This window comes from Mustela nigripes, chromosome 12, assembly GCF_022355385.1.
Source record: "Mustela nigripes isolate SB6536 chromosome 12, MUSNIG.SB6536, whole genome shotgun sequence".
Taxonomy (NCBI): Eukaryota; Metazoa; Chordata; class Mammalia; order Carnivora; family Mustelidae; genus Mustela; species Mustela nigripes.
Genome location: NC_081568.1, coordinates 78510773 through 78537763, shown reverse-complemented (window position 1 = coordinate 78537763; position 26991 = coordinate 78510773). Strand labels below are relative to the sequence as shown.

Sequence of the window (26991 nt, the reverse complement as noted above, 5' to 3'; positions counted from 1 at the left end):
GGGAAGACATTTCCCCCGCCCGACTTCCAAAGAGGCAGGCAGGGTAGGGGACAGGTGTTTGAGTGAGGTTAGGAACGGAATTCAAGAGGGGTCCCAGATGGGGCTCGCGTGCGATAAGTGCAAGGTGAAGAGCCAGGGAGGGGGACAGCCTGTGTATCCGGGTCCCGGGTAGTGAGGAGAAAGCGAAGGGGGTCGTGGCTTTGGGGAGCGGTGCTGGGGGTCCCCTCCCTGAGGGACCAGAGCGGTCCCGAGCTCCACCTCCCGGCCGGGGCGGGGGGGTAGGGAGGGCTGGGAGGCGGGAGGGAGGCGGGCAGGCGGGCCAGGAGGGAGGGGGGAGGGAGGGGGCGGGCCGGGCTGTGCGCTCTGCTCGCTGCTGGCTCCGCCGCCACCGCCGCCGCCGCCGCCGCCGCCGCCGCCTCACACACTCGGGGAGCGGGAGCGCGGCGCGGACGCGAAGCCGCCGGGGCTGCTGTGCCCCGAGCCAGCCGGAGCCGGAGCCTGAACCGCAGCGCCAGCCCGAGCCGTGCCGAGCCGCAGCCCGGGCCGGGGCCGGTGGCGGCTCATGGTCAGCAGGGCCGGCGGCCGGCGCTGCCCCGAGGCGGGTAAGGATCCGGTGGCTGTGGAGGCAGCGGCGGCGGCTCCCGCTCGGGAGCGGCCATAGCCGGCGGGAGCTGAGGGAGGGGCGCTCAGCGGAGCGAGGCCACGAGGGCCCGGGCGGTGCTCAGCGCGCTGGGCTGAGGTGGGGGTGGCTGGGAGCTCGGACCGGGGGTGGAGGTCGGGGCACCCTGGCCTCCAAAGTCCGCGGCGAGAAACCGAGCGAGGAGAGGGGGTGCTGAACCGGACCTCTGCCGTGGCGTCCCGCACCCCTGCGCGTTGGAAGCCACGGGGAATAAGGGGACTCTAGGAGCGCGCCGAATGGAGGTGGTTGGGGGAAGCTCGCAACCCCCAGTTTGAGGAGGGGACGAAGCCGGCAAGGACCCTCGTACACAACGCACACACACACTTGTTGGGCGACCAGATCGGATCACTCAGGCGCTTCCAGCTCCCCGCGGGCACCCAGAGGGCCAGACCACGGACATACGTACACGCATACATACATCCGTACATATGTGCATACAGACATACCTCCCGCACACCAGCGCCCACTGGGGCACCGTCACTAGCTCAGAATCCGCTTCAGCGTCTGCACACTCAGCAGCATGGACACACAACCCGTGGCCCTAACAGAGCAACAGAACACAACCGAGTGTGACATTTGGCGACAAAGACACACAAACACAATTCCGTGCCCTCATGTATGAGAGTCGCGGCCACAGTTCGCAAATGAACACTCAAAACCTAACCTCGCACGTACATATTCCTTTAAGGAACACACCCTAACATGAATTATGTTACCCACTCCTTGGCCAGAACACAGATGCACAACACAGGTCTCACTTGCCCCCTCCCCCCCCCCCCCCCCCCCACATAAACACGAACCCACAGCGGCGCCTCACGGGCGAGAACACAGAATCCACTGCTTCACACATCTTAACACTGGGTGTCACACACCTTACACCAACAGTGTCACATTACACCTTGCAGCCTGTACACACAAACACACACGCTTGCTCTCTCTCCCTCGGAGGCCAGATTGCGTTCAGGGAAGATGAGGGGCCGTCGGGCGAGCCCCTAGCGTCCCTTCATCTTAATCACGACACTGTTATTGTGACTATCAGCGCCGCGGGAACCCTGGGGGCCGGCCGGACCGGCTTCCCAGCCTGCGTCTCCCCCACCCCCACTCCGGGGCCGGGCCGGCCGGGTATTCCCGGAACTGGCTGGACTGGCAGGCCGCGCCATCCCGGCTCCGCTGGGCTTCAAGGCCGTGGGTCCCTTTGCAGGGAGTGGAGCCTGAGGCGGTGTTTGCGACCCTCTTCGGGCCATTTAGCTGCGTTCTGCGAGCCACCTGGGGCCCCAGCACACCTGGGTCCCGCACACCTGTATCCCTCACACACCTGGACGCCCCTTCCGCCGGGTGCAGGCTGTAGGCCAGAGTCGCGTGCACTGGCAAAGCCCTAGGGCCCGAAGGAAGATCTCGGCTCGCGCTGGAGCAGAATTGGCAGGCTAGGTGGACTCGGCTACCCTTGGGAGCCCAGACTTCTGGCCTCAGTTTACCCAGCAGTGATTGGCGACTGTTTCTTCTAGCCGGAAATACTCGGTGTAGCGTTGAGGTCTTTGAGGATTGAGTGCGGGGCAAAGACCCCTTTCCGCTAGCCGTGTGAGGGTCCGTTTCTTGAGAATGTCCCCACCCGGCCTGGCTCGCCAGGCTTTGTGATTCCGGTGCCGGCTCCCTCCCCGCCCCCTCCCGGCGCCCGCCGCTTGGCTCCCGCCTGGCTCCCGCCGACGCTCGCTTGCTGGGGACCCTAGGCAGTAGGCGGAGATGGGGTGGAGGAGGGATTCCCCGTGGCGGCCCTTGGGGGCCGGAGGCGCAGGGGGCCTACTGGCCGAGGCTCGTTTCTTACCGCTCCCCTACCTCGCCTTGAGCTCTGGGAGGCCTGTGTCGCTGGAGTGGGGGTGGGGGTGGGGGTGGGGCCGCCTGAGTCCGAGGATGGTGGAGGAACAGTGCCCCCCACACACACACACTACTGCGTCCTCTGGGAGGAGACGCCCACGCTCTGGGTGTGTGCGGGGAGCACCCGCTGATCACAGCGGTGTAGACAGGGGCCTGCCCCAGCGACCACGGAGTCCAGGACACCGTGCTGAAAGACAGAGGGAGCCTACCATTACCTGCTCTGAGCCAACCTTCCTTAGCTGCCAGAAAAGAGAGTGCCCAGAAGATGCTTGTGACAGCCTAGAGGTAGGGGTTATTTTCTTGATGTGGAGGTCTAGGAGGGTTGAAATCTGTAATTACAACTAGACCAGGGCATGGAATGGAATCAGCGAGGAAGGGTGAGAAGGGCCTCTGAAGATAGGCAGGGGTAGTGCAGTAGGGGAGCTGATCAGATCTGGTTTCAGTTCTGGCAGCCTTTAGTTTCCTCTCTCCCCCAAGCTGATTCCCAGAGGGACTTCAGCTGGAAGAGGGTGTCTTGCTGGCCTGGCCTCTTCCTGGCAGAGGGACTGCTAGTGTGGCTACTTGGTCAGGGGATCTGGGCTAGAGAGAGACGGTGAGCTAACTGCTGGGAGAAGTGGGCTGGAAGCACCAGGAGAGGGCCTGGTGGTGAGGGTAGGACATGGGGGAGGCCCTTGTGAGATGGTATGGCTCCCCCTACCCTGAACAAGGATGGCTGGTGCTGCCGGGTGAGATTCTTTCAACAATGTCTTGAGCACCTGCTGGTTCTATCTGCCAGGATACATAGTTGGGGGTGAGGATGCCGCACAGTGGTAAGACACACACCACCCTTGTCTTCCAAGGTCTTCCCAACTAGCAGGGGATGGGTTCATTTACTTACTGAACCAGCGAACACCTACTGTGTGCCTGGTGCTGGGAATAAAATTCCCTGTTCATGGGGTGCCTGGGTGGCTCAGTGGGTTAAAGCTTCTGCCTTCAGCTTGGGTCATGATCCCGGGATCCTGGGATCGAGCCAGACATCAAGCTCTTTGCTTGGCAGGGAGTCTGCTTCCCCCTCTCTCTCTGCCTGCCTCTGTGCCTACTTGTGATCTCTGCCTGTCAAATAAATAAATTAAATCTTTTTAAAAAAAATTTTAAAAATATTTATAAAGAAAAAGCCCTGTTCAGTTATTTTATATATGTACTGGTCCTTTACAATATAATAGATCTGAATGCCACGGATCTCATCTCCCAAATAACTAACAAGAGGCAGAATTGATTATTTCCATTTCACTATCTGGAAGCAGATTCAGAAAGGTGAAGCCACCTGGCCAAGGTCACATGGCTAGGAAGTGGTGGAGCAAGGGTTTGAACCCCAGCATTCTGACTTGAGCATGCAGGTGCCTAGAAGCCCTGCAGATGCTAATAGAGGGCTGTGCAAGAGCAGGGAGAGGAGCTGAGGGCCATGTACATGTTCACTGTGGGAAGCCTCTGAACAGCTCCACTCCGCACAGCCCCACTCTGCACAGCCCCACTAAGGCTTACCCTACTCTCCCAGAGGTTGGCTTTGTCCTTTGGTTTTTGTGGCCACGGTGGCAGTGGCTGTTGTGTAACAGTGTGGGGCGCAGGGGTAGGGGTGGGGGGGGTCACAGCTGACTTGGTCACTGGGATGCGGATGGCTGCCTCTGGGTATTTTAGCATTCAGCAGAAAGTGGACCCTAGTCCCTGAGGTGGGCTGGAAAAGAAGGTTCCGGGTGAACACTCACTGCTATCCTCTCCCCGTCTCCAACATGTTGACACAGATGGCGGTTTCCTTGGCCCTCCCTGGACTCTGTCCCCTCACACCTCACTGCTCTCCTCAGGCCTGAGAAGAATGAGTCACTGTGCGAGCTGCAGCTCTGCTTCTCAGGGCCCTGGGTGCCTATGTCACTGGGCAGAGGTGGGGACACACTTGTCAGGAAGGCAGCCAGGGCCTGGGCAAGAGCAGATAAAGCTAATGGCTTCAGAATGTGCCTGAAGACTAATGACTCTCCATAAGCAACCATCACTGGGCAAAGTTCAGGGATGGTGGGGGCAGGGGTAAGGGAGGGCTGCCTCACTGCTGCTCCTGGCTCCTCTGACTGTGTCCCTTCATCCCCACGGCCTCTGGGTGGGGGAGGGGACAGCTTCAGGCTGGGGTTGTACAGCCCTTGAACCCTAAGCCCTCTCTCTTTCCTTGCCAGGCAAGTTTGGCAGCCCAGGGATGGGGTGGGGGGGCTACTTAGCCAACATATTCTAGCCTTTGAGAATTCTGTGGATTTTCTTTCCCCCCATCCAAACTTTCCCCCAGACTCTGGATGAGAAGAGGCATTCTTATTTCTCAAATCTTGACTCTGCTTACTCCTTCTGTGACCTGAGACAGTTCGTGTTTCTTTCTGAGCCTCAATTTTATCATCTGTACAATGGAGAGCAGTGTAATAATAATAAAGTACCCACTTTGGAGGGTGGGGAGGATTAGAAAGGATAGTGTATATAAATGGAGTAAAATCTCAGGGAGTGTTAGCTGGGATGATGATGACAATGGTGACGGTGATGATGATGGCAAAGGTGACAGTAGAATTTGCACTTCTTTCTCAACTCCAGGGACATAGCACATCTCAGAGTTATTAGTCTTTTCCTGATAGTGTGTCCTGTTGCCTCCACTCTACTGCCTGGGGGTTTCTCCAGGTCCCTCCCCCACAATCAGAATTGGTGGGGGCAGATAATGCTCATTTTAAAGGAACGTTCTAGGTGCTTCATGGGCCTTAAACCTTCTTCAACTCTTGCCCTCACTCTGGGCAGCCACCCCTCCAAACCCATGTTCCCCCATATTCCTACCTTCTGGAAACACCCTCTTCCCCATACATTCCTGGCCTTGGATATTTCTCTGTGGTCCTCTTTCTGACTCCAAGTTGTACACCATAATCCTTTCCTGATTCCTCTGCTGGCTGGAGGTAAGGGATGTCCTGAGGGTGACAGGGTGAATGAGTGAGACAGGAAAAGAGTGTGTATGGGGTGGAGAGGCTTCTAGTGTGTGTGCTGCCTGGGAGGCCTGGGGGGTTGGAGCCCTGGGTTGTGACCCTGAGAGGTGGAAGAATGGGCTTAATCTGTAGCTCTTGGAGCTGCTACAAATCAGTCACCCTGACTCTGTCAGACCAAGACCTCTGAATTTACAGCCAAAATTTGTGAGCATTCATTTTTCTTGGAAAAATCTGCCCCATCGTTTCATAAAATTCATAAAGGGGGCTTGATCTAAAAGGATTAAGAATCTGGATTCTGGAGAGTGAGAGAGGCAAGCAGTCACTGCCTTATTTCTCCTCTGTGTCAGGTTTAGGGTAATTCCCATAGAGCCCCCACCCTGCCAAGACTTAGGTGTGGAATTGGTGTGTGGAGTGATGAACTCTGTGTCTGCCACGGAGGGAAGGCAGACTAAGGTGCCCAGAAGGGAATCAGGTTCCCTGGAGACCCTCTTCCCAGGGTGTGTTTAGGTTGGAGCTTTAGAAGTAAGAGGAGCAAAAAAAAAAAAAAAAAAAAAAAGAAGTAAGAGGAGCCTAGATCTGTGCGGGTAGATGATGGATAGTGGCTGGAGGGTGGATCCACTTGGAGCATTCGATAAATTCTTCCTTCCTTTAAAGAGATTAAGATTGCAACTAGGAACAAGCACAACACTAATCTGATAACAGCCTCTTCTGCATAGGGCACTTTACTGGCAAGGAGAGACCAGGGAGGAGGTGTGGTTTGGGAGTGCTATGTGAAGAAGTGAAGGAATCTGCATTCACTGAGCATTTGCTGAGAGTCAACTATGGTCCTAAAGAGAGAAGGATGAAATTTGACGCCAGTAGGTTCTTGATGGAATTTCCTTGGGCAAGGAAATAAGCAGTGACCACCCAGAAAGTGCCAGGATAGGCTAAACCTGAGAGCTACCGTGGTCTTTTAGGAACTTTTACTGAGTGCTTACTGTATGCCACGTCCAGAGCAGGGTCCTGAGGCTGTAGGAACAAAGCAGAGGTTCTCATCTCTGCCCAATCTTGTAGGAGAGACAACTGACAAATTATTTCCCATCTAGGGGCACCTGGGTGGCTCAGTGGGTTAAAGCCTCTGCCTTCAGCTCAGGTCATGATCCCAGGGTCCTGGGATGGAGCCCCGCATCGGGCTTTCTGCTCCGCAGGGAGCCTGCGTCCCCCTCTCTCTCTGCCTGCCTCTCTGCCTACTTGTGATCTCTGTCAAATAAATAAATAAAATCTTAAAAAAAAAGTAAAAAAAAAAACAGTAGAAATTATTTCCCATCTAACAGCTACATAACTTCAATTATAAGTGCTGTGAGGGAGCATCTGTTGAGTACTTAGAGTATGCGCTAGGCGTTTTTAGCCCACGTGATCTCAAACTCCCTAGGAAATAGGTGGTGTTGTTCCCATTTTACAGATAACGAAACTGGCCCTAAATCATTGTTCTCCTGCTCAGCATCCAGGAAATGGATAGTCTGATGTCTTCTCCACCCTGATTCCTTCCATGTGCCAAATGATTACAACCAAACAAAAATGACAAATAGTCATTGAATTCAAACGGTTGTGAGGTCCATGATAGCAGATTGAGTCTATCTTGTATGCTGCTGTGTCCCAGTGCCCAGGAGATTGCCTCACACATTGTAAGTGCACAGTAAACATTTGTTGAATGCATGGTGCCCAGCTCTGTGAACGTGCGTGGGTTGGGGCAGGGGAATGAGTAGAGAATCTGGCCCTACCTTCAGGAAGTCTGGCATTTGTCTGGAGAGCCAGAGAACACAGGAATAGGTGCACAGTACTGGGGTTGAACAACACTGGCAGGTGGGCGGGGTCCAGGCAGCTCAGTGATTCATTGCCTTAGGACTGGGGCAGACAATAGTGCCTGTGAGTTGGAGAAAGGAGAGGTCACCGCAGGCTGGAGAGGCCTGGGAAGGCTTCCTGGGGGATTAGGGGCTGCCTTCAGTGGGGTAGGTGTGGTCTCTGACAAGGATAGGTAGGATTTCCTGGTGGGAGGGGGCGTGTCAGGTATTTCAGGTGCAAGTGGGGAGGTGGGGAAAGGAGAGTGAGCCTGAGCCCTCTGCTGAAAAAGCAGGGCCTGACTTTGGATTTAAATAGAGGGGCTGGCCATGTTTTGTTGGAGAGAAGGAAGGGATCAAGACTGGGACAGCAGCAGGGCTGGTTGGGGTCTGCAGGTGCATTGCCTCAAAGCTGGGGTGGGGGAGATGAAGGGGAAGTGGGTTATTGGGGTGATGAGGGCACAGCTTGTGGCTGGCTATGGCATAGAGGGCTCCAGTTGGAAGGATGTGGGGGTGGGCACAGAGAAGCCGGTCAGAGATGGGACTGGACACGTCAAAGGGGGAGGGGCAAGGTATGAGACAGGGGCCAGATGTTTACTGAGAGCCTGGGAGCCTGCTTGGAGGGGAGTGGTCAGGAACAGGCTGGTGGTGGCATTGGCAGCACCATCCCAGTTAGACCTGCTGGGCTCACAGTTGCTAAGGACAGGCTAGGGCAGCTCCCAATGCCAATTCCAGGGCGAGTCAGCCCTGACCACAGTCCTGACCCCAATCTTGACCTCTACACTCTTCTTCCACACACCCGTCAGTGTCTCCCTCCCCCTACTCCCCCCCCCACCACCACTGGTGGAAAGAGGGCAGGAAGGGAGGAGGAGGAGCCCGGGGAACCCAGCTGGGGGTAGAGCTGGGGGCAGTGTGCTTGGGGGGGGGGCGGGGAGGTGGGTGGCTGACTCCTACACTTCAGCTCTGTTTCCAAGCCTTGATGGGTGCCTAGTTTAAGCTGACCCTTCATGGGGGTGGGGGCATTGGGGAATCTGGTGATTACTTTCAGAAAAGAAGGATTTGACGTGTCATATCTCATACACATATACTGACCAGCATCTCAGAAGGAAAAGAAATGAGACGCCTTCCCACTCCCTCCAGCCATCCTGAGTGGCCCTCAGCGTGGGGTCCAGAGAACATAAAGAGTGCCTGTATCTCTTTCCTGTCATGTATGTAGGGGTGCTTAAGGGCTTACCCTTCCACTTGCTGTCTCTCCGTATCTCAGTATCAGGGTAATTACCATGGGTGACTAAGGCAGGATGCTGGTGAGAAGGAGGTGTTGGGCAAAGCACAGGATAGAGAGCAGGGAGGAGGGAGTGTCAGCAGGGTCAGGGCGTTCCATGGGCGGGAGCTCCTCTAGACCTGTTTTGGGCCCTTACCGGCTCCTCCAGCTGGGGCAGACGCTACTGCTACACCCAGCTGTGAGTGAAACTCAGGGTTCTGGGTTCTGGAATTGGGGCTGAGCTCTCTTCGTAGGATAGTGTATAGATGGCAGAAGGGGAATCAGGGCCTGGCTTGGGCAACCCTCAGGGCCAGCTTCCTCTTCCCAGCTGACCTCCTATTTTGCCTCTTCTCCTTGCAGCCCTCCTGATTCTAGATCCTGCCAGGATGGGGCCCCCGAGGCCCAACCCAGGCCCCGGGGGGCAACGGTTGCTGCTGCCCCCCTTGCCACTGGCACTGCTGCTTCTGCTGGCGGCATCCCCAGGCCATGCCACTCGGGTGGTGTACAAGGTGCCGGAGGAACAGCCACCCAACACCCTTATTGGGAGCCTTGCTGCGGACTATGGTTTTCCAGACGTGGGCCACCTGTACAAACTAGAGGTAGGCGCCCCATACCTGCGAGTGGACGGCAAGACGGGAGACATCTTCACCACGGAGACGTCTATTGACCGCGAGGGGCTCCGTGAATGCCAGAACCAGCTTCCTGGTGAGCCTTGCATCCTGGAGTTTGAGGTGTCTATTACAGACCTCGTGCAGAACGGCAGTCCCCGGCTGTTAGAGGGCCAGATAGAGGTACAGGACATCAATGACAACACACCCAACTTCGCCTCGCCAGTCATCACGCTCCCCATCCCTGAGAACACCAACATTGGCTCACTCTTCCCCATCCCAGTGGCTTCTGACCGCGACGCCGGCCCCAACGGTGTGGCATCTTATGAACTGCAGGCCGGGCCTGAGGCCCAGGAGCTGTTTGGGCTTCAGGTGGCAGAGGACCAGGAGGGGAAGCAGCCACAGCTCATCGTGATGGGCAACCTAGACCGGGAGCGCTGGGATTCCTATGACCTCACCATCAAGGTGCAGGATGGCGGCAGCCCCCCACGCGCCAGCAGTGCCCTGCTGCGCGTCACTGTGCTTGATACCAACGACAACGCCCCCAAGTTCGAGCGGCCCTCCTACGAGGCTGAACTGTCCGAGAACAGCCCCATAGGCCACTCAGTCATCCAGGTGAGAGGTCCCTCCATCTAACTGTCAAGATTCCCACCTCAGGAAATGGGAGCCTGGCCACGGCTGGTGAGAGTTCCCTTCACTCGGGGGTAAACTGAGAGGGTACTGTGATCTGGTGAGACCTTCCTATGCCAGCAGATGATACTATTTCCCTCTATCAAGCTACTTAGTGAGGGACGCCTGGGTGGCTCAGTTGGTTAAGTAGCTGCTTTGGGCTCAAGTCATGATCCCAGGGTCCTGGGATCGAGCCCCCTGTTGGGCTCCTTGCTCAGTGTGGAATCTGCTTCTCCCTCTCCCTCTGCCCACAATCCCCACTCAGATTCATGCTCTCTTGCTCTCTCTCCAATAAATAAATAAAATCTTTAAAAAAAAAAAAAAAAAGGCTACCTAGTGAGAGTGACAGTGTAGGAATAGTAGTCCCCTCATCCCCAAATCAGACTCAAACTGGAGAAACTTCAGAGAAGGGAAACCCCCTCTCAAGTCAAATGATATCCTCCTCTCCAGCCAGGCCAGCCAGGTTAGAACAAGAACACTCTCTCCAGAGATGAGAATATCTTCCCCACCAGCAGCCCCTAAGCCAGACCAGACTTTTCCTGAAGCTAGAGAACAGAGCCTTTCTTTGCTTCTCCCTGACAGTCAGATGAGATTATTTGAGCCAAGTGAGTCCTCAGAGTTCTAGAAAACTGCATTCAGATGCCTCTCTGTACACCAGCTTCCTTCCCTAGACAAGGGTGCTCATGAGTATGGGGTGCTTGGCACAGTGGGGGGTCCGTTGCCTCTGCTGAAGTTCTCAGCACCCCTCTCCATGGGAACTGCCCCAGGGGCTGGGCAGCTTGGTGGGGCCAGGGCCTGGGAGGGAGCAAAGAAAGCGTCCCTGCAGACAGGTGGGCGTATCTCCCGCTGTCATCTCAACCCTGGCCTCCTGCCAGCCCCAGCTCCTTTCTCCTTCCCCCTGGGCTGAAGCTGTCTGTCTTTGAAGTGAGGGAGCTGAGGAGGGCTCAGCCTGTCCTGTACACCGTTATGGTCCTGGGAAACCCTTCATTTTGTGTCCTCAAACTGAAGTGGGGCGTGGGGAGGAGTTTTAGGCTTTTTTTTAGAGGCTGGTGGACTTGAACATGTAGAAGAGAGTCTGAGGAAGAAAAGGGAGACAGACAGTCGGAGATGGTGAATAATAATAGCCTGGGTGCCAGGCACTGTTCAGAACACATTATGTATATTATGTCATGGAATCCTCACAGTACAAGGTAAGCATTATCCCCATTTCACCGATGGGAAACTGAGCCCACAGAGATTTGGAAATTTGATGCCTGGTCTCCCAGCTGTTGTGTTCACACCCCCCTCTGGCTATGTCCAACAGCCCGGCTTCAAACTCTGAATCCTATGCGTGTAACAGCTACACCCCCTTCCAGTGGGCCGAAGCAGAAGAGTGGGCAGAGATGGGGTTTGAGAAGGGGCAGAAAAGAGAGGATGGGAGAGAGGCAGAAAGAGCTGAGCAAGGCTGGGAGGGAAACAGGGACAGAAGTGAAGAGTCACAGAGACAAAGGGAGGTAAGAGGGTAAGAGAGGTGTGTAAGAAGTGTGTAAGTGTGTAAGAAGCCAGGTGAGCAGTCTAGAGACAGGGAGAAGTGGGAATCCCAAGGGAAAGGTAGGTGACAGAGAGGTGGACTGGGGACGGGGGGGTAAGAAGAAGAAACAGTTTGGCTCTCACAGAGGTGAAAAAGGCCCAGAATAGCTAGGATGCCCTGCCCAGATGTCTCCACTGTTGAACAAGTTCTGGTTCCCAACAGGAAGGAGAGGAGACTAGCAGTGGTATGAGGCCCCACTAGACACGGTGCCTAGCACTGTGTTAGCACTGATTTTCAGAGATGGACAGGTGGATGGGTGGATGAAAGGAGGGATAAATGCTATTTAGGGAGCACTTGCCACATACCAGGCAGTGTTAGGCATTTTTACAAGTATTATTTAATTCTCTCCACAGCCCTATGAAATAGGTTCTATTATTAATCCATTTTATACATTTATAGACTGAGGCTTGGGGTGATGGAGTAATTGGCCCAAGCTTACGTAGTTAGGAAGTGGTAGAGCTGGGATTTGAACCCAGAACTCTTCTGCTGTGTTTCTCAAAGATTCTGCCAGGTTATACCTGTCCTGTCCTCCCTATTTCCCCCCCACACACCCACTTCTCCCTTACCAGTGGTACCTCATGGCCATTCCCACCAGGTTCCCGCTGCCCCATCACCACCCATGTTTGTATAGACTTGGGCCGAGTGTGCGTCGGCATTGGCGTGGGAGGGCGTGCCCACTGCAAAGGGACAGACAGTTCATTGTTTGATGCTGGGAGCCCAGCCCGCTGCCAGCAGGCTCTGTAGCCCGCACCAGCCCCTCCCTCCCGGCCGCAGGCTCAGCCACCCAGATTCCTCAAGTTGGTGCCTAGCCAGCACCAGCCAGGGGAGAAGATGCTGAAACCGGTTTCCCTGGTTTGAGGGAGCCATGGCCTTGCCAGCTCCTTCTGACCCATATCCCTATGTGACTGCTTTCGAACGAAGCCCCCTCCCCTAGGGCCTCCAGCTGGGCATGTGGGTCTCCACTTGTGTGCAAACACACACATGCACAAACACATACTTTCTCACACATTCATACATACCCCCCGTCTCAGAATACATGTACGCGCACACGTGGGTACTGTGCTCACGTCAGGCAGACGTTCCACACCTTTCCAGCTCTTTGGAAAGGTTGAAGGCCCGTTTAATTGGGTGGAAGGGCTACCCCAGTTGCTAGCTGGCTTCGCATCCCCAGATTGGGGCACACCAGTACAGGAACAGTAAGCAGAGCTGTCCCATCTCTGCTAGTTCTTGTAACACAGCAGATTTGCAGGCTACATCTGTGCTTCTTAGGGAATGAGATCAGTACTGTCTGCCCTGTGTCGGGGTTGGGAAAAGGGCAGTTGGTCTATGTGTTGCTTTTGGAAAGGGTGCCGCATTAGACGAATCGTATCTGCCATGCTCACTGCAAAGGCAGCACACATGTCCCTTAGTGTGCTATCCCAAAACTAACCCATCCCGGCTTCCCTTGTTTTACTCTGCTGCCCTGTAGGTGAAGGCCAATGACTCGGACCAAGGCGCCAACGCAGAGATCGACTATACATTCCACCAGGCACCTGAGGTGGTGAGGCGTCTTCTGCGACTGGACAGGAACACTGGACTTATCACTGTGCAGGGCCCCGTGGATCGCGAGGACCTGAGTACCCTGCGCTTCTCTGTGCTCGCCAAGGACCGAGGCACCAACCCCAAGAGTGCCCGTGCCCAAGTGGTGGTGACTGTGAAGGACATGAACGACAACGCCCCCACCATTGAGATCCGGGGCATAGGGTTGGTGACCCATCAAGATGGGATGGCTAATATCTCGGAGGATGTGGCAGAGGAGACAGCTGTGGCCCTGGTGCAGGTATCTGACCGAGATGAGGGAGAGAACGCAGCTGTCACCTGTGTGGTGGCAAATGACGTGCCCTTCCAGCTGCGCCAGGCCAGTGAGACGGGAAGTGACAGCAAAAAGAAGTACTTCTTACAGACCACCACTCCACTCGATTACGAGAAGGTCAAAGACTACACCATAGAGATTGTGGCCGTGGACTCTGGCAACCCCCCGCTCTCTAGCACCAACTCCCTCAAGGTGCAGGTGGTAGACGTCAATGACAATGCCCCTGTGTTCACCCAGAGTGTCACTGAGGTTGCCTTCCCAGAAAACAACAAGCCGGGTGAAGTGGTCGCCGAAGTCACTGCCAGTGATGCCGACTCAGGCTCTAACGCGGAGCTGGTTTACTCTCTGGAGCCAGAGCCAGCTGCCAAGGGCCTCTTCACTATCTCTCCTGACACTGGAGAGATCCGGGTGAAGACATCCCTTGATCGGGAACAGCGGGATAGTTATGAGTTAAAGGTGGTGGCCGCTGACCGGGGCAGTCCCAGCCTGCAGGGCACAGCCACCGTCCTTGTCAATGTGCTGGACTGCAATGACAATGACCCCAAGTTTATGCTGAGTGGCTACAACTTCTCAGTGATGGAGAACATGCCGGCACTGAGTCCAGTGGGCATGGTGACCGTCATTGATGGGGACAAAGGGGAGAACGCCCGGGTACAGCTCACGGTGGAGCAGGACAATGGTGATTTCGTTATCCAAAATGGCACAGGCACCATCCTCTCCAGCCTGAGCTTTGATCGGGAGCATCAGAGCACCTATACCTTCCAGCTGAAGGCAGTGGACGGGGGTGTCCCACCTCGCTCAGCGTATGTGGGTGTCACCATCAACGTGCTGGATGAGAATGACAACGCACCCTTCATCACAGCCCCTTCCAACACCTCCCACCAGCTGTTGACCCCACAGACACGTCTTGGTGAGACGGTCAGCCAGGTGACAGCTGAGGACATTGACTCCGGGGTCAATGCGGAGTTGACCTACAGCATCGCTGGTGGCAATCCTTACGGACTCTTCCAGATTGGATCCCATTCAGGGGCCATCACCCTTGAGAAGGAGATTGAGCGGCGCCATCATGGGCTCCACCGCCTGGTGGTGAAAGTCAGTGACCGAGGCAAGCCCCCGCGCTATGGCACGGCCTTGGTCCACCTTTACGTCAATGAGACCCTGGCCAACCGCACCCTTCTGGAGACCCTGCTGGGCCACAGCCTGGACACGCCACTGGACATCGATATTGCTGGGGATCCAGAATATGAGCGCTCCAAGCAACGTGGCAACATCCTCTTTGGAGTGGTGGCCGGTGTGGTGGCCGTGGCCTTGCTCATTGCCCTGGCAGTGCTTGTGCGCTATTGCCGGCAGCGGGAGGCCAAGAGTGGCTACCAGGCTGGCAAGAAGGAAACCAAGGATCTGTATGCCCCCAAGCCCAGCAGCAAAGCCTCCAAGGGAAACAAAGGCAAGGGCAAGAAGAGCAAGTCCCCAAAGCCTGTGAAGCCAGTGGAGGACGAGGATGAGGCTGGGCTGCAGAAATCCCTCAAGTTCAACCTGATGAGTGATGCCCCTGGAGACAGCCCCCGCATCCACCTGCCCCTCAACTACCCGCCGGGCAGCCCTGACCTGGGCCGCCACTACCGCTCGAACTCCCCACTGCCTTCCATCCAGCTGCAGCCCCAGTCACCCTCAGCCTCGAAGAAGCACCAAGTGGTGCAGGACCTGCCACCTGCAAACACATTTGTGGGCACTGGTGACACTACATCCACGGGCTCAGAGCAGTACTCCGACTACAGCTACCGCACCAACCCCCCCAAATACCCCAGCAAGCAGGTAGGCCAGCCCTTGCGGCTCAGCACACCCCGGCCCCTACCCCACCCCTACCACGGGGCCATCTGGACCGAGGTATGGGAGTGATGGGGCAGGTGGATCAGACCTGTGTGCTCCTCAGCCCATTGGGGCCAACGCAAGCCAGTGGTGGGAGGTGGGACCAAAGATCTGGGGATGCCGGGGCCTTGGTGATGACCCTGCTGCCTTGCCCAGGCAGAGGGATAGACTGAGCGAAAATTGAGGGAGGGTGTGTGCTCTGTGGCATTCTCCTCCTTGCCCCCTCCCCACTGAGAGGCCTGTGACTGTCAATTCCCAAGACACTGGATGCAGCTGCTGGGTCTTGCCAGTGGGGGCTGATGGGCAGATGAGCAGAAGGGGTGGAGGCAGAAGGGGGAAGGGAAGGGAAGATGAAGTCTACTCCAAAGCTGGGTCTCTAGCTGAGACCACCTATTGGTGCTTCTCTAGAAGGGAAACAGGGAAACCTGGGGTCCTATTGGGTAACTGGGTAGGGACTCTGTCAGGGAGGGGGGTCCTCCCTATTTGTGCCTTCTGTGTGTGCTGTGTTAGCCTCTTCCCCACCCCAAGCTCCTGGGACTGGGCCCTGGCTCCCCTTCCCCAGTCCCAAACACTTATCCCTGACAATAAAGTTCTCTATTTTTGGAGTTTTGGTTTCTTATTTTCCTGGAACTGAGAGAAGGAGTGAGAGAGACTGGAAATGGCCCTTTGTCCTACCCAATTTCCCTATCCCTTCTCTTTGCCCCTTCCTGCTTCCCAGACTTGCCCTCTACCCCAGCCCTATCTTCATTTACCATCATCCCATCTGACAACATGTCCTCTTATTCTGTGTTTGGGAGGCCATCTTCCTAGGAACAACATCCTTCCCCAAGAAAGGGCAGGTACACTCAAGTGAGAGGCACCCAGGTCCCGCTTTTTGTCCACTGGCTGGGATTTCACCCTTCCAATCTGTTCACATTGAGGAGCCCCTGATGGAGCTTGGGCCAGAACACCTGGTAAGGGTGAATCGCAGCCGCCCACCTCAGGTGAAGACAGAGAAGCCCTTGATTACACCAGCCACCTTCCCTCGGGGCAAGATCTTTCCAAGTCCCTTTCCCAGCTTTTTCATCCCAGCATCGCTCAATGCCCAGCAATTACTGGGTCCTGCCCTGCATGTCCCCACTATGATCACTAGCCTGGGTTACTGGGAGGGAGGATGGGGGCGGAATCCTCAAGTTCTTTGGATTGGCCTGCTCTGGATCCCAACTCGTAGGGTGCTCCCTTCTGACTTTAAGCTGAGGGACCCTAGTCCTGCCCATCCTCCCTTCCCTTCCTTCAGCTCCTTGTTCTAGCTACCCTGGGCTGCTGGCTCTCACTCTCTCTCTCTCCGTCTCTCACTTCTTGCTCTCCTAGATCTGCCTTGTCTCTGGCTGTGCCTGCAGGGCACTGGGGCTAAAGCCTGGGTGAGAGGCCTCAGGTCCTGGGGGAGTCTCTGAGGCCAGAGGCAACATGTCTCCATGGCAGATCTGCCTTGTCTCTGGCTGTGCCTGCAGGGCACTGGGGCTAAAGCCTGGGTGAGAGGCCTCAGGTCCTGGGGGAGTCTCTGAGGCCAGAGGCAACATGTCTCCATGGCGACTGAAGAGGCTTGAGACACTCCCAGGAGGTCCAAGGCGCCAGCTCTCGGATTCCATCCACAAACTCCCCAATGCCCTGGGGGTACCCCCAAAGTAAACAGTCCTGGGGGCTTTGGAGGAGTGGGGCAGGGGCAAGTGAAAACTAGTTGCATCCCATTTCTCCTGGACAAATAAGCATCTCTGGGGGACCGCCAGCAGCTCCTGACCAATGATTCTTTTCTGTTCCCATCCTTGCTGCCACCAGGTTGCTCTTCTATTCCTTTAGCCTCTTCATTGCTTTGTCTTTCCCAGGGATTATCCCTTACTCAGCTGCAACCCAACACATCCACCGAGCCACAATGAACACCTCCCTTCGACATTAAGACACAACCAAACCACAACACCATTGTCATCATCAGAACTCCCACTGTGTGATCAGCATGGTACTAGACCCTGAGGGGACATGGTCATATTCAGAGAGATAACACACTTGAAAAGATGAGGCAATTGAGCCTCTTAAACGTGGAGTGGGAAATGTCTTAGTGAAGTTTCCCAGCTTGTTCCACTGTTCCTTCTGCTACTAGCTGCTACTATTTTTTCGTCCTTACACAAGGTGCAGTGTACCATACTCAGCACTTTTTGTGAATTAGCTCATTCAAAGCTCATAACTCTTGGTGACATAAGTCATTACAATGCTCATTTTCCAGGAGGGAAAACTGGTTAGTGCTGGACTCAGAATTCAAACACAAAGCGTCAGGAAATCTGATTTCCAGAGTCTGCTGTTACCCATAATGCTTTACCAGAGGAGTCCCCTAATTAAGTCCGTTTGGGGAGTAAGAGATGTGCTATCACATTAGCCTATTAAAGGCTCTGCAACGCCTGCAACAAAGATGGGGGACCCGTTAAACTTTGTGTAACTCGGGGTTTTCCAAATTTATTTGACGGTGGTGCCCCTCCCTTTGAGGAACACAGTGTGGGAAAACCCACACAGGACATGGGAGTGGGTTCCTGGAAGGAAAATGTCAGACTTGAGCCAGCTCTTCAGTGACAAGCAGGAGCTGGGCAGGAGATTCAGCCGAGTGAGCCGGCTCCTGAGGCAGGAGTGAGCATGGCCAAGTTGGGGACAGGGAGAGGGCAGAAAGGGGAGGGTCAGGGCGGGAGTGGAGGGTATAGGAGAGAGCTGAGAGATGAGATGGGAAGAACTGGAGGTTATAGAGTGCACAGATGCCTGGCCAAAAGTTCCTTAACAGGAAACAGGAGCCCCTGAAAGCTCACAAGTTTTGGGTGAACTGAGTTTTAGAAAGTTCACCAGAGCATGTAGTGGCTATAAATGGGGTAGAGGTGAATGTATAGAATTGAAACTTCAAGGTCCAGACAAGGACGGTGGCCGTGGGGACAATGGATGATGGGTGGAATTGGCTAAACTTGGGGAGAAACGACCTCTAGGACTCAAAGGATGATTGGATATTGGGGAAATGGGTATGACAGCTCCCAGGATTCCCAGGTGTACATCATTCTTCTGTGTCTGGGTGATGGCATAGTGACGAAATTGTTGCCCATGCACAAGGTGATTGAAGATAAAGAAGAATTGAGTTTCAGACTTGTTGAATCTGAAGGGTCAGTAGAGACAGCCAATAGGAAATATACCCAGCAAATGTCTAGAACTTCAGGACCAGCATCAGAGAGATTTTGGATCTAGGCTTTTTAAGATATGATAGTGATAGAATTATAGGGAATGTTTAGAGTTGAGGATGCCCAACCTTCCGTTTTACAGAAAAAAAAAAAAAAAAAATCATAGGAAAAAAGGCCCAAGTGACAAGTTTTGGATGACCAGGTGTAAGTTTTGGGGGAACAGAAGGCCGCTGGCTACCATCTTGGGGAAAACTGGGAAGAGAAGCACTGGACGACCAGTCTGCCCGCAGACCCCTCCTGGAGACTCCTTTACCACATCCCAGCCCCAGGTCAATTGTGGGGACCTCATCTGTCATCACCCTGACTCCTTGGTGTTTTGGATCACAACATGGATCCCGAGAAGGGTTGTCTATTCCTGAAGATGAGGTGGGAGCCAAGTTAGGAAGGCAGTTCTGAGCAGCCTTCCCAGCAGCTTACCTCAGATGCCTTGAATGGAATGAAGATTGTGATGGATCAGGAGGTACCGGGAGAATGGGTCTGCAAACCCGGGGTCCCCTTTTCCGGCCTTCTTGATGAGCTCCTACTGAGGGTTTTAGAGTAAAGACAAAGCACCAGTGAAGTCCTAGAGAATTAGAGGGAGACTGGAGACTTAGCAGCAGCAGGGCCTGGGCCTGAGCTGCTCCCATCCCCCGGCTTCTGTGGGCCCTGGGTTTCCGCCCTCCACAACTCCTCATGTCTGGATGGCAGCAAAATCAGTGGCAGTCCCAGGTGGGTGTTTCCATGGCTGGTTGGTTGTACCAAGTGCCAAGCTGAGGCTGCCAGTTTCTTGGGAGAATCCTTAACCCGAGGCCGGCACCCAGGGCTGCTGGCTAGGAGCAGCCTGTCCCAGTTCCACTACCCCCACCCCAATCCCCCATACAAGCTTCTAAGTCCTGGTTCCACTGAGCCACGGCCCCTCCCAGAAGCTCCTTCCAATTTCCTAGAAGGAGTCTCTCTTTGAGGCCAGCCTTCCTAATTGCTGATGGATGCCAGCCCCTCCCCCTATGCCCAGGTCCTCCTGGGCCCTGCCCTCTACAGTTAATACTCTGTTTCCTGATCTGGAGGATAGGGGAGTTTCCATTGTTCTGCTTCCCCACCCCCAAGGGGCCCCGGTTTGTTATCAAGCTCCCTTTCCTTCTTCCCCTCCCACCTTTTCTACTCCCAGGCCTCTCTAGAGGGGAATAAAGTGGGGACAAAGGGGCTCAAGTGGGAGGGGACGCAGCAGGGAGTCCTGAGGCTGCTTACAGCATCTCGAAGCAGGGGTGGGAACCAAGGATCAGAATGACACTGGGATCTCTTTTGGATGGAGGCAATGGAAAGTTAAAGAGCAATGAGACAGGTGAGGAGCTAAAGTTCAGGGGTGCTGTTTGGAAATTAGGGAACTGCACTGGTATTGGTGAGCTCTTTCGGAATGAGGACTCCATACTGCTTTAAGGAAGCTGTTCTGGAAATCCGGAAGCTTGCTCCTGATTGAGGCTATGCTGGAATTAGGGGAGTTGGCTGGTATTGTGCTCTTCTGGCGTGGGCTGTTCTGGAATTAAAGGCTGTGCCCATACTGGGAAGCTGTGCTGTGATGAGTGGTTGTACTGGATTAGGCTTATTGTGGTGGCCTGGGGGCTACAATAACACTGGGGCCTGTGCTGTGGTGGGACTTGCAGTGTGTGGACTTGGCTCTCCTGGGAACTGCCCCAGAATTAAGGGGCTCCTCCATTGCGGTCTGCGCTTTCTTGGGGGCTCTGCTGTGCTGGGGGGCTGGGCCTCTTCTGGATTGCTGCTGAGGCCTGGGGGGCCGGGAGCTCTGGGGAGGGCCTGGCTGGGGCTGGGGGTCGCTCTGGTGGTGGGCCCCCCAGGGCCAGCTGGCCTGCCAGCAGTGACCCTCCTTCTCCCCACAGTTACCTCACCGACGCGTCACCTTCTCCGCCACCAGTCAGGCCCAAGAACTGCAGGACCCGTCCCAGCACAGTTACTATGACAGTGGCCTGGAGGAATCTGAGACGCCATCCAGCAAGTCATCCTCGGGACCCCGACTCGGTCCCCTGGCTCTGCCCGAGGACCACTATGAGCGCACCACCCCCGATGGCAGCATAGGAGAGATGGAGCACCCCGAGAATGGTGAGGAGCTTCAGCATGGACAGGGCACCCCGGGAATGGGTGGGTAGGAGTGGAGAACAGGGATGAGACTTGGACAATAGCCTCCATTTATTGAGCTCTTGTGTGTTTAGCGGCACTCACTGAGCCGAGTGCTTTCAGCTATATATTCATTTAATCCTCACAACTGCTCTCTGATCTGAGAACTAGACTGTTCTCTTCACAAGTGCAGGGAACGTGAGGCTCGGAGAGGTTGAGTCACTTACCCAAAGTAAGACAGAGGAAGTAACAGAGCCGGCAGGGATGCAAAGGCTACTCCGATTCCGAAGATCTTGCCCTGGGCACCGCAGTATGCGGCCTTCCTGAGAACAGGGATTCAGACAGCACTGAGGGAAACTGGAGGGAACCTTGAGGTCATGACAGTCCCTTAATGGGGTCAGACAGCCTTGAGAAAAGGAAGGGGCCCTTGGATGCTCCTTGGAGCTCAGAAGAGGGTATGATGATCCCCTGAGGGGAGGAACCAGAGAGGATCTGGCTGAGGGAAGGAAGTGGGGAAGGCTGGGGAGGGGAGAGGCCTGCCTGGGAGGGGTTTGAAGGGTGGTGGCAGAAGGAAGGTCTGGGCCAGAGCAGAGGTCAGTGTGGGAATGGATAGTGGGTACACTTTCAAAATGTGTGTGTGTGATGCATATGCGTGCGTGTGTGTGTGAAGGGATCCATGGTAGCCTCTGGAGGGGGAGAACAAAGAAGCTTCCCCTTGGGACTGAAAGACTCTCCAGCTTGGAGCTGTCATTGGGTCTTGCCCTCTCCCTCAGTCCAAACTTCCCCCCAAAAGATGAAAAGTTCTACTCCCCACCCCTCAGGCACAGGGCCCTTGTCTAACATTCCAGGCCCTAGGTCTCAGAGTGCCCTCCACCCCACCCTGCCCCTCCATGCTCTATCTCATGCCCGTCTCGTCCTTTTTGTGCCCGCGCAGAGCCGGCTGGCCGGAGCAGGCCCTGAGGCAGAGTGCCAGGTATGTGGGAGCTGCTCTGGGGTCTGGGGTCTGTGGGACTTGGCCCAGCACCCAACCCCGTCTGCCCAGTGACCTTGTTCTGCTCTATGCCATGTTGGGTCCCCCAACCATGAGCTGAAGAGCCTTGGTGCTTTGAGGGTTAATGACAGAGCTGTCCCCTCCTCACCTTGCACTGGCAGGAGGCCAAGCCAGGGTGGGTGATACCAGGGGAGCCCCGGCCCCAGGCAATTCTGCTCAGTCATGTCCCTGAGGGAGGGTCACCGCCTGGTACTGTCCCTGAGCAAGGGCGGGACAGGGACAACTATGACAGGAAGTGCTCCTGGCCCAGCCGTTCCCATGGAGACCCCTGCTGCCCAGCAACCACACTGGCTACTGATGTCAGGCGGCCAACTCCTGTTCCCGTGGGTGTTCTGGGCAGGGAGCCGGGGCTAGGCCAGGGGCGGTGGTTGGCATAGGGGGCTGGAGTGCGGTGGGGAGGGGTTGCATGAGTGTGCTTGTGAGGATGCGAGTGTGTGCTTCTATGTGAACTCCCCACTATCTTCTCCCTGGCTTTAAAGGAGGGCCTCACTGCTGGGGTAGGGTGGGGTTCTAGGATAGATGGGAGCACGGTGAGGCTTGGGAGGGGTTCAGAAGGAAGGTATTTACCCACCTTCATCTGAGGCTGGAGAAGCCCAGTATAGATTTGTGTGTCGTGTCTATTGAGGTTAGGCGTGTGTGTGTGTGTGTGTGTGTGTGTGTGTGTGAGAGAGAGAGAGAGAGAGAGAGAGAGACAGACAGACAGACAGACAGACTGACAGAGATATTGGACCCTTAAATGAGGATGGGGGTTTCCTCACCCCTAAAGATAGATTTGCTTCTTTAAGCCTGTCTGGAGATAGATGAGGGAGGGTGTAGATGGGTTGTGTGTTTGTGCACCTGTCGGAGGGCAGATTTGGTGGGTGTGTTGATAGGAGAGCTGGAGGGTGGCTGAGGATGGAAGAACGCATCTATTTCAGGGTAGACTGTATGAGAGAGAAGAGCCTGCGGTGGGCGGCAGGAGGCTGTGTGTCTATTTGCGGGTGTGTACGCTTGCCAACTCAGTGGGCAAAAGGGGCGTGCACCCCTGTCCCGAGGCAGGGTGGAGGTGCCCATGGGAAGCCCTGGAAGGGAGCTCTGCAATGTTACTCTGCCTGAAGACTGTCCTCCCCTTTCTCTTGCACAGACCTGCGCCCTTTGCCTGATGTTGCCATGACGGGCACATGTACCCAGGAGTGCAGCGAGTTTGGCCACTCTGACACGTGCTGGATGCCGGGCCAGTCATCTCCCAGCCGCCGGACCAAGAGCAGCGCCCTCAAACTCTCCACCTTCGTGCCTTACCAGGACCGAGGAGGGCAGGAGCCTGTGGGTGCCGGCAGCCCCAGCCCCCCGGAAGACCGGAACACCAAAACGGCCCCCGTGCGCCTCCTGCCCTCCTACAGTGCCTTCTCCCACAGTAGCCATGATTCCTGCAAGGACTCGGCCACCTTGGAGGAAATTCCCCTGACCCAGACCTCGGACTTCCCACCTGCAGCCACACCGGCATCTGCCCAGACAGCCAAGCGTGAGATCTACCTGTGAGCCCCCTTCTGGCCGGTGGCCATACCCCATCCCAGCCACCGGCCAGGCCCCAGTTGGGCCCATTCCAGGGTCCTGCTCCTGACCCCCTTCAGCGAGGACTTCCCAGCCAGGACCCCAGGTGGGGTGAGTACTGGCCTCATGACCACGCAGGCCCTTCCCCCATGCAGGGTCCAGGTCCTCTCTCCTCACTTCATCCCCCAGCCCCTGGGAGCCCTTCTTCCCCTTTATGGGGCTCCCCCCAGCTGGTGCCCAAGAGGGCTCCTCTATAATGACTAGGCTCCCTTCCCTCGACTTCCAGGGAGCACCCCCTTACTTTGGGCAGATGGTGGAGTCAAGGGTGGGCAACACACTTTTAACTCATTGTTTCCCACATGGCTGACCAGGGTGGAGACAGGATGTCCCCATTACAGCCCTGCTGCAGGGCTGAACTGGGGAGCCCCTCTCCTTGGGAACTCCCAGAGGAAACTCAACCGCCAGGGGCTCCCTGAAGGGCTTTTGTTACCAAAGGTGGGGTGGGGATGGGGTGGGAGTGGGCCGGAGGCCTTGTCTTCCTATACTGCTCCTGGGCTCGCCCACCTGCCTGCCACGTGCCCCTGCCTGATCCCATCTGGGCACCCCCCTTCCCTGCTGGTCATGCAGTGTCTGTATATAAGGACCTTGGAATGATGTCCCCATTTCTGCCTGATTTGCAACTTTTCTTGTTGATGTTGTGTTGTCTTGGGGGACCCCTCTGGGTGGGGGGAGGCTGCCCTGTGCCCCCTCCTCCCTGCCGCAGTGCCCCCCACCCCAGGCCTCTACTGTTCCATGTTGTAAATACCCCTGGGGCCGTAGTGGGATGGGGGTGCAGGCCAGGGAAACAGTGGGTGGGTGGGGGTGGGGATGGGGGTAACATTCGCCTATCAGCAGAGCTGGGCTTTTATTTAATTTTTTTTAAAAATACAAATCTCTATTTTTTTGGAACTGTTGCGCTGTGCCCTGGGGGGGGGGGAATCCCCGCTCAGGCTGGCCCCCCCACATCCAGATGAGCATCACAGAGGGGCCCTGAGGCTGTGGGGGGCAGCTGGACAGGGGTGGGATGACTGTGCCTCTGGCCTGGTTGGGTGAGTTGGGAGCAGGAAGGTTTGCTCAAGGGGTGGCTGGTTGCTGCCTCTAATAGGGGGAACCTGCACCCTGCCCCCTCCCTGCCCCCCAACCCCCAGCCCCTGCCATGACTGACCCGTCAGCCTGTAAAACCACCATTGCCTTGATCTCAGGGGGTGGGAAGGGCTGCCTCAGGGCACCCTGGACTCCAGGCCCCCTTCTTCCAGTTGGGCTTCCCTTTGCCAGGGTCAGGGGTCCCCTGGGGGAGGGGGTGGGGAGATTGGGGGGCAGAGAAGCCCAGTCAGCCATGATGAGGTGGGATTCCTTCCTGCACCTCAGGGGGCCAGGGTGTGATGGGCATCCTATAGAGCCCTCATCTCCCACTGTGGCCATCTCAAAGCCTCAGTCCCTCTTCCTTTCAGAAACCCCCCACTGCCTTGGCCCATACCTCTCCAGCTCCCCAGGGGCCCAGGCTGGGAGGCTGGAGACTCAGGGTATGGCCCTTGCTTGACTTAGTCTAAGCTTGGGGGGTGGCCCAAGGGTGGGAGGGTTGGGTACAGGCTGCTGGGTTGTCTGGTGCCTTTGGGAGCTGTGCTGCTGGGGTCTTGACTCCTGTAACCCCAGACACCCTACTCCACCTCGGGAAAGCCAGGGGCCTGAAGAATCACCCTATTCTCCTAACTTGGCCTGGGGTAACAGTGCTGGGAAGGAGAGCATTGTTAGGCTGGTAGCCTCAGCATACACAGCCCTTCTATTGAGGGCAGAGGGTAGAGTGGGCTGGGGTGGCAGCAACCAGGTCTGGGGGATGGCCAAAGGCTCCTTTCCCTGGGGGAAGCCCAGAAGTGGGCTGCGGGCTTGATAAAGAGCCTCCTTCCCTCTGCACAAACAGGGCAGGTGCAATAGCGGTAGAGTTGGTAACATGGTGTGCCCAGCTGGTGGGGCAGTGGCCTCAAGGGCTGTCCTGTGTCCTGGAGGTCAGGGTTCTGGCAAGAAGATTGTATGAGACCCATTTGCTTGGTGGAGTGGGCAGTTCAGACAGGAAGCATTCCTGGAGTCAGTGGACTCCCCTGGAAGCCCCTGGTGGCCTGGGCACCCTGCCCTGGTCTTGGGGACCCCTGAGCACCGAGTGGAAGGGTGGAGGAGCATTTTGCACAATGGAGAAGCCAGAAGGAAGGGGGTAGCCCAGGTGGCTGGGAGGGCTGAGAAGCACAGAGGAGGAGCCCTTCCTACAGGCAAAGGCAGAGTTCCAGCCCCCTGGTTGGGGTCAGGGCGCTGAGTCTGTCACCCCCTGGCTACTCGAGAGGTGAAACCAAAGGTGGGCAGGGGATGGGTGAAAGCACCAGGGACCACCCCTATTGGTCCTAGGTCTGTGAAGCCCTTCCCCAATGCCTTGTGTCGCGTACAGTTTTATGTACAAACAGGCGACATTTGGCCAGAGGAGACCCCCCTCAAACCCAGCCTGACCCAGTCAGTGTCTTCCTAGAGGGGACCTAATTGGTCCCCAACCCCCTACTTCAGAGCATGTCTCTTGGTAGGGAGAGGGTATATGGGGACATATTTCTCTCCTGGGGTCCCTGAAGCCTGTCTCACATCCCTGGGGGAGGGTCTCTGGGGCATCTCTCACCTCCGGGGGCTCCCTCGGCCCTATCTCTCCCTTTGGGAGTCTCTGGAGGGACTTGTATTCCCTCTGGGGACCATGGGAGCATGTCTCCCCCTACCCAGGCTCTCTGGGGAGCCTGTTTTCCTCCCAGGGTTCCTGGGAGTACTTAAGGCATGTCAGTCTTGGGCCATCTCTCTTCCCAGGGAAGGGGGCTATCTCTGAAGCATGTCTGGGAAGGGATGTTTCTGGCCCTCCCTGCATCTCTCCTCTAGGGACGTCTCTGACCTGCAGCACTTTTGGGATGAGACGGGACAGCTCTGAGTTGTCTTTTCTCCTGGAGGCTCTGGGATACCTCTCTCCCGAGGATCCGGCCGCTGGAGCCATTTCCTCCCTGGATGTGGGCTATCTCCTGGTGTTGGGAAGGCTTATGTTGGCCAAGAGAAAGTCTCTTAGGGGGCGTCTCCATGCGGGACTTCTCTGGGAGGGGGGGACTGTGTCTCGCCCATGGGGTTCCCGGGCGGGGGTGTCTGCCCTTGGGGAGAGGGAGACTGTGTCTCCTCGGGTTATCTGAGTGGGGAGGGGGGCCGTGTCTCTCTCGTGTATTGGGGGGGGGGGTTCGGGGGGGGGGGTTTTGGGCTGTCGGGTGCCCACACTGGGGTCGTGTTTCTCTTGGTTCGTGCCACTTCCCACCGCCTCGCTCCTCCCGGGAAGGGCCCCCGCCCCGCCCCCCACTCCCCCCACCCCGCCCCATCCCTGGCGCTGCGAGCACAATCCCGTTGATTTGTAATGATTTCTGTCTCTTTCTGTCTTTCTCTTTCTCTGACCTCCCCCCTCCCCCGCCGCGAGCATGCGCAGGCACCGCCCCTACCCCCTCCGGTTCGGTTCGTTTCCGGTTTGTTTGCTGAGCTGTCAATGGAAGACCCGTGTAATTATTCCCGAGCTTTACAATAAAAGTGTGAAAACCGGACCCCACCTCACTTCTTCCGGGCCCTCAGGCCTGCGTCCCGGGGAGCTGGGGACTCATTCTGGGATAGAGGCCTTGGAGGGAGCCAGGGGACGCAGCCGAAGAAGAGGGACGGAGACCCATTGGGATTAATCGGTGCCACTCTGGAATGGGAAGCAAAAGGAAGCTGACCGAGGACAGATATCTACTCCATGCCTGTCAAAGTGCCTCCCTCCCCCAACCTATGCGCTGTGCGGGACCGGCAGGGCCCCACCCTGAGCG

At 56.3% G+C, this 26991-nt stretch overlaps 1 protein-coding gene across 2 annotated transcripts; it reads left to right on the top strand.

Moving 5' to 3' along the window:
- Positions 1 to 418: 418 nt before the first annotated feature.
- Positions 419 to 26733, top strand: PCDH1 (protocadherin 1). 2 transcript variants are annotated; one of them, XM_059417794.1, is made up of 6 exons: positions 419 to 602; positions 8965 to 9827; positions 12920 to 15115; positions 20283 to 20502; positions 21452 to 21490; positions 22692 to 22779. In XM_059417794.1, exons 1-5 carry the CDS (start codon positions 563 to 565, stop codon positions 21475 to 21477), a joined length of 3345 nt encoding a protein of 1114 aa, XP_059273777.1. In that variant the 5' UTR covers positions 419 to 562; the 3' UTR covers positions 21478 to 21490; positions 22692 to 22779. The 2 variants fall into 2 exon arrangements, with proteins under 2 accessions (XP_059273777.1, XP_059273776.1); XM_059417793.1 differs by lacking the exon at positions 21452 to 21490 and having other exon boundaries at positions 420 to 602; positions 22692 to 26733.
- Positions 26734 to 26991: the final 258 nt, after the last annotated feature.

Excerpts from the sequence above, each read along its gene's own strand:
- PCDH1 (XM_059417793.1), top strand. The coding sequence starts at position 563 with ATGGTCAGCAGGGCCGGCGGCCGGCGCTGCCCCGAGGCGG. Across the intron at positions 603-8,964 it reads CCGGCGCTGCCCCGAGGCGG|CCCTCCTGATTCTAGATCCT; the intron begins GTAAGGATCCGG and ends TTCTCCTTGCAG. Across the intron at positions 15,116-20,282 it reads CCAAATACCCCAGCAAGCAG|TTACCTCACCGACGCGTCAC; the intron begins GTAGGCCAGCCC and ends TTCTCCCCACAG.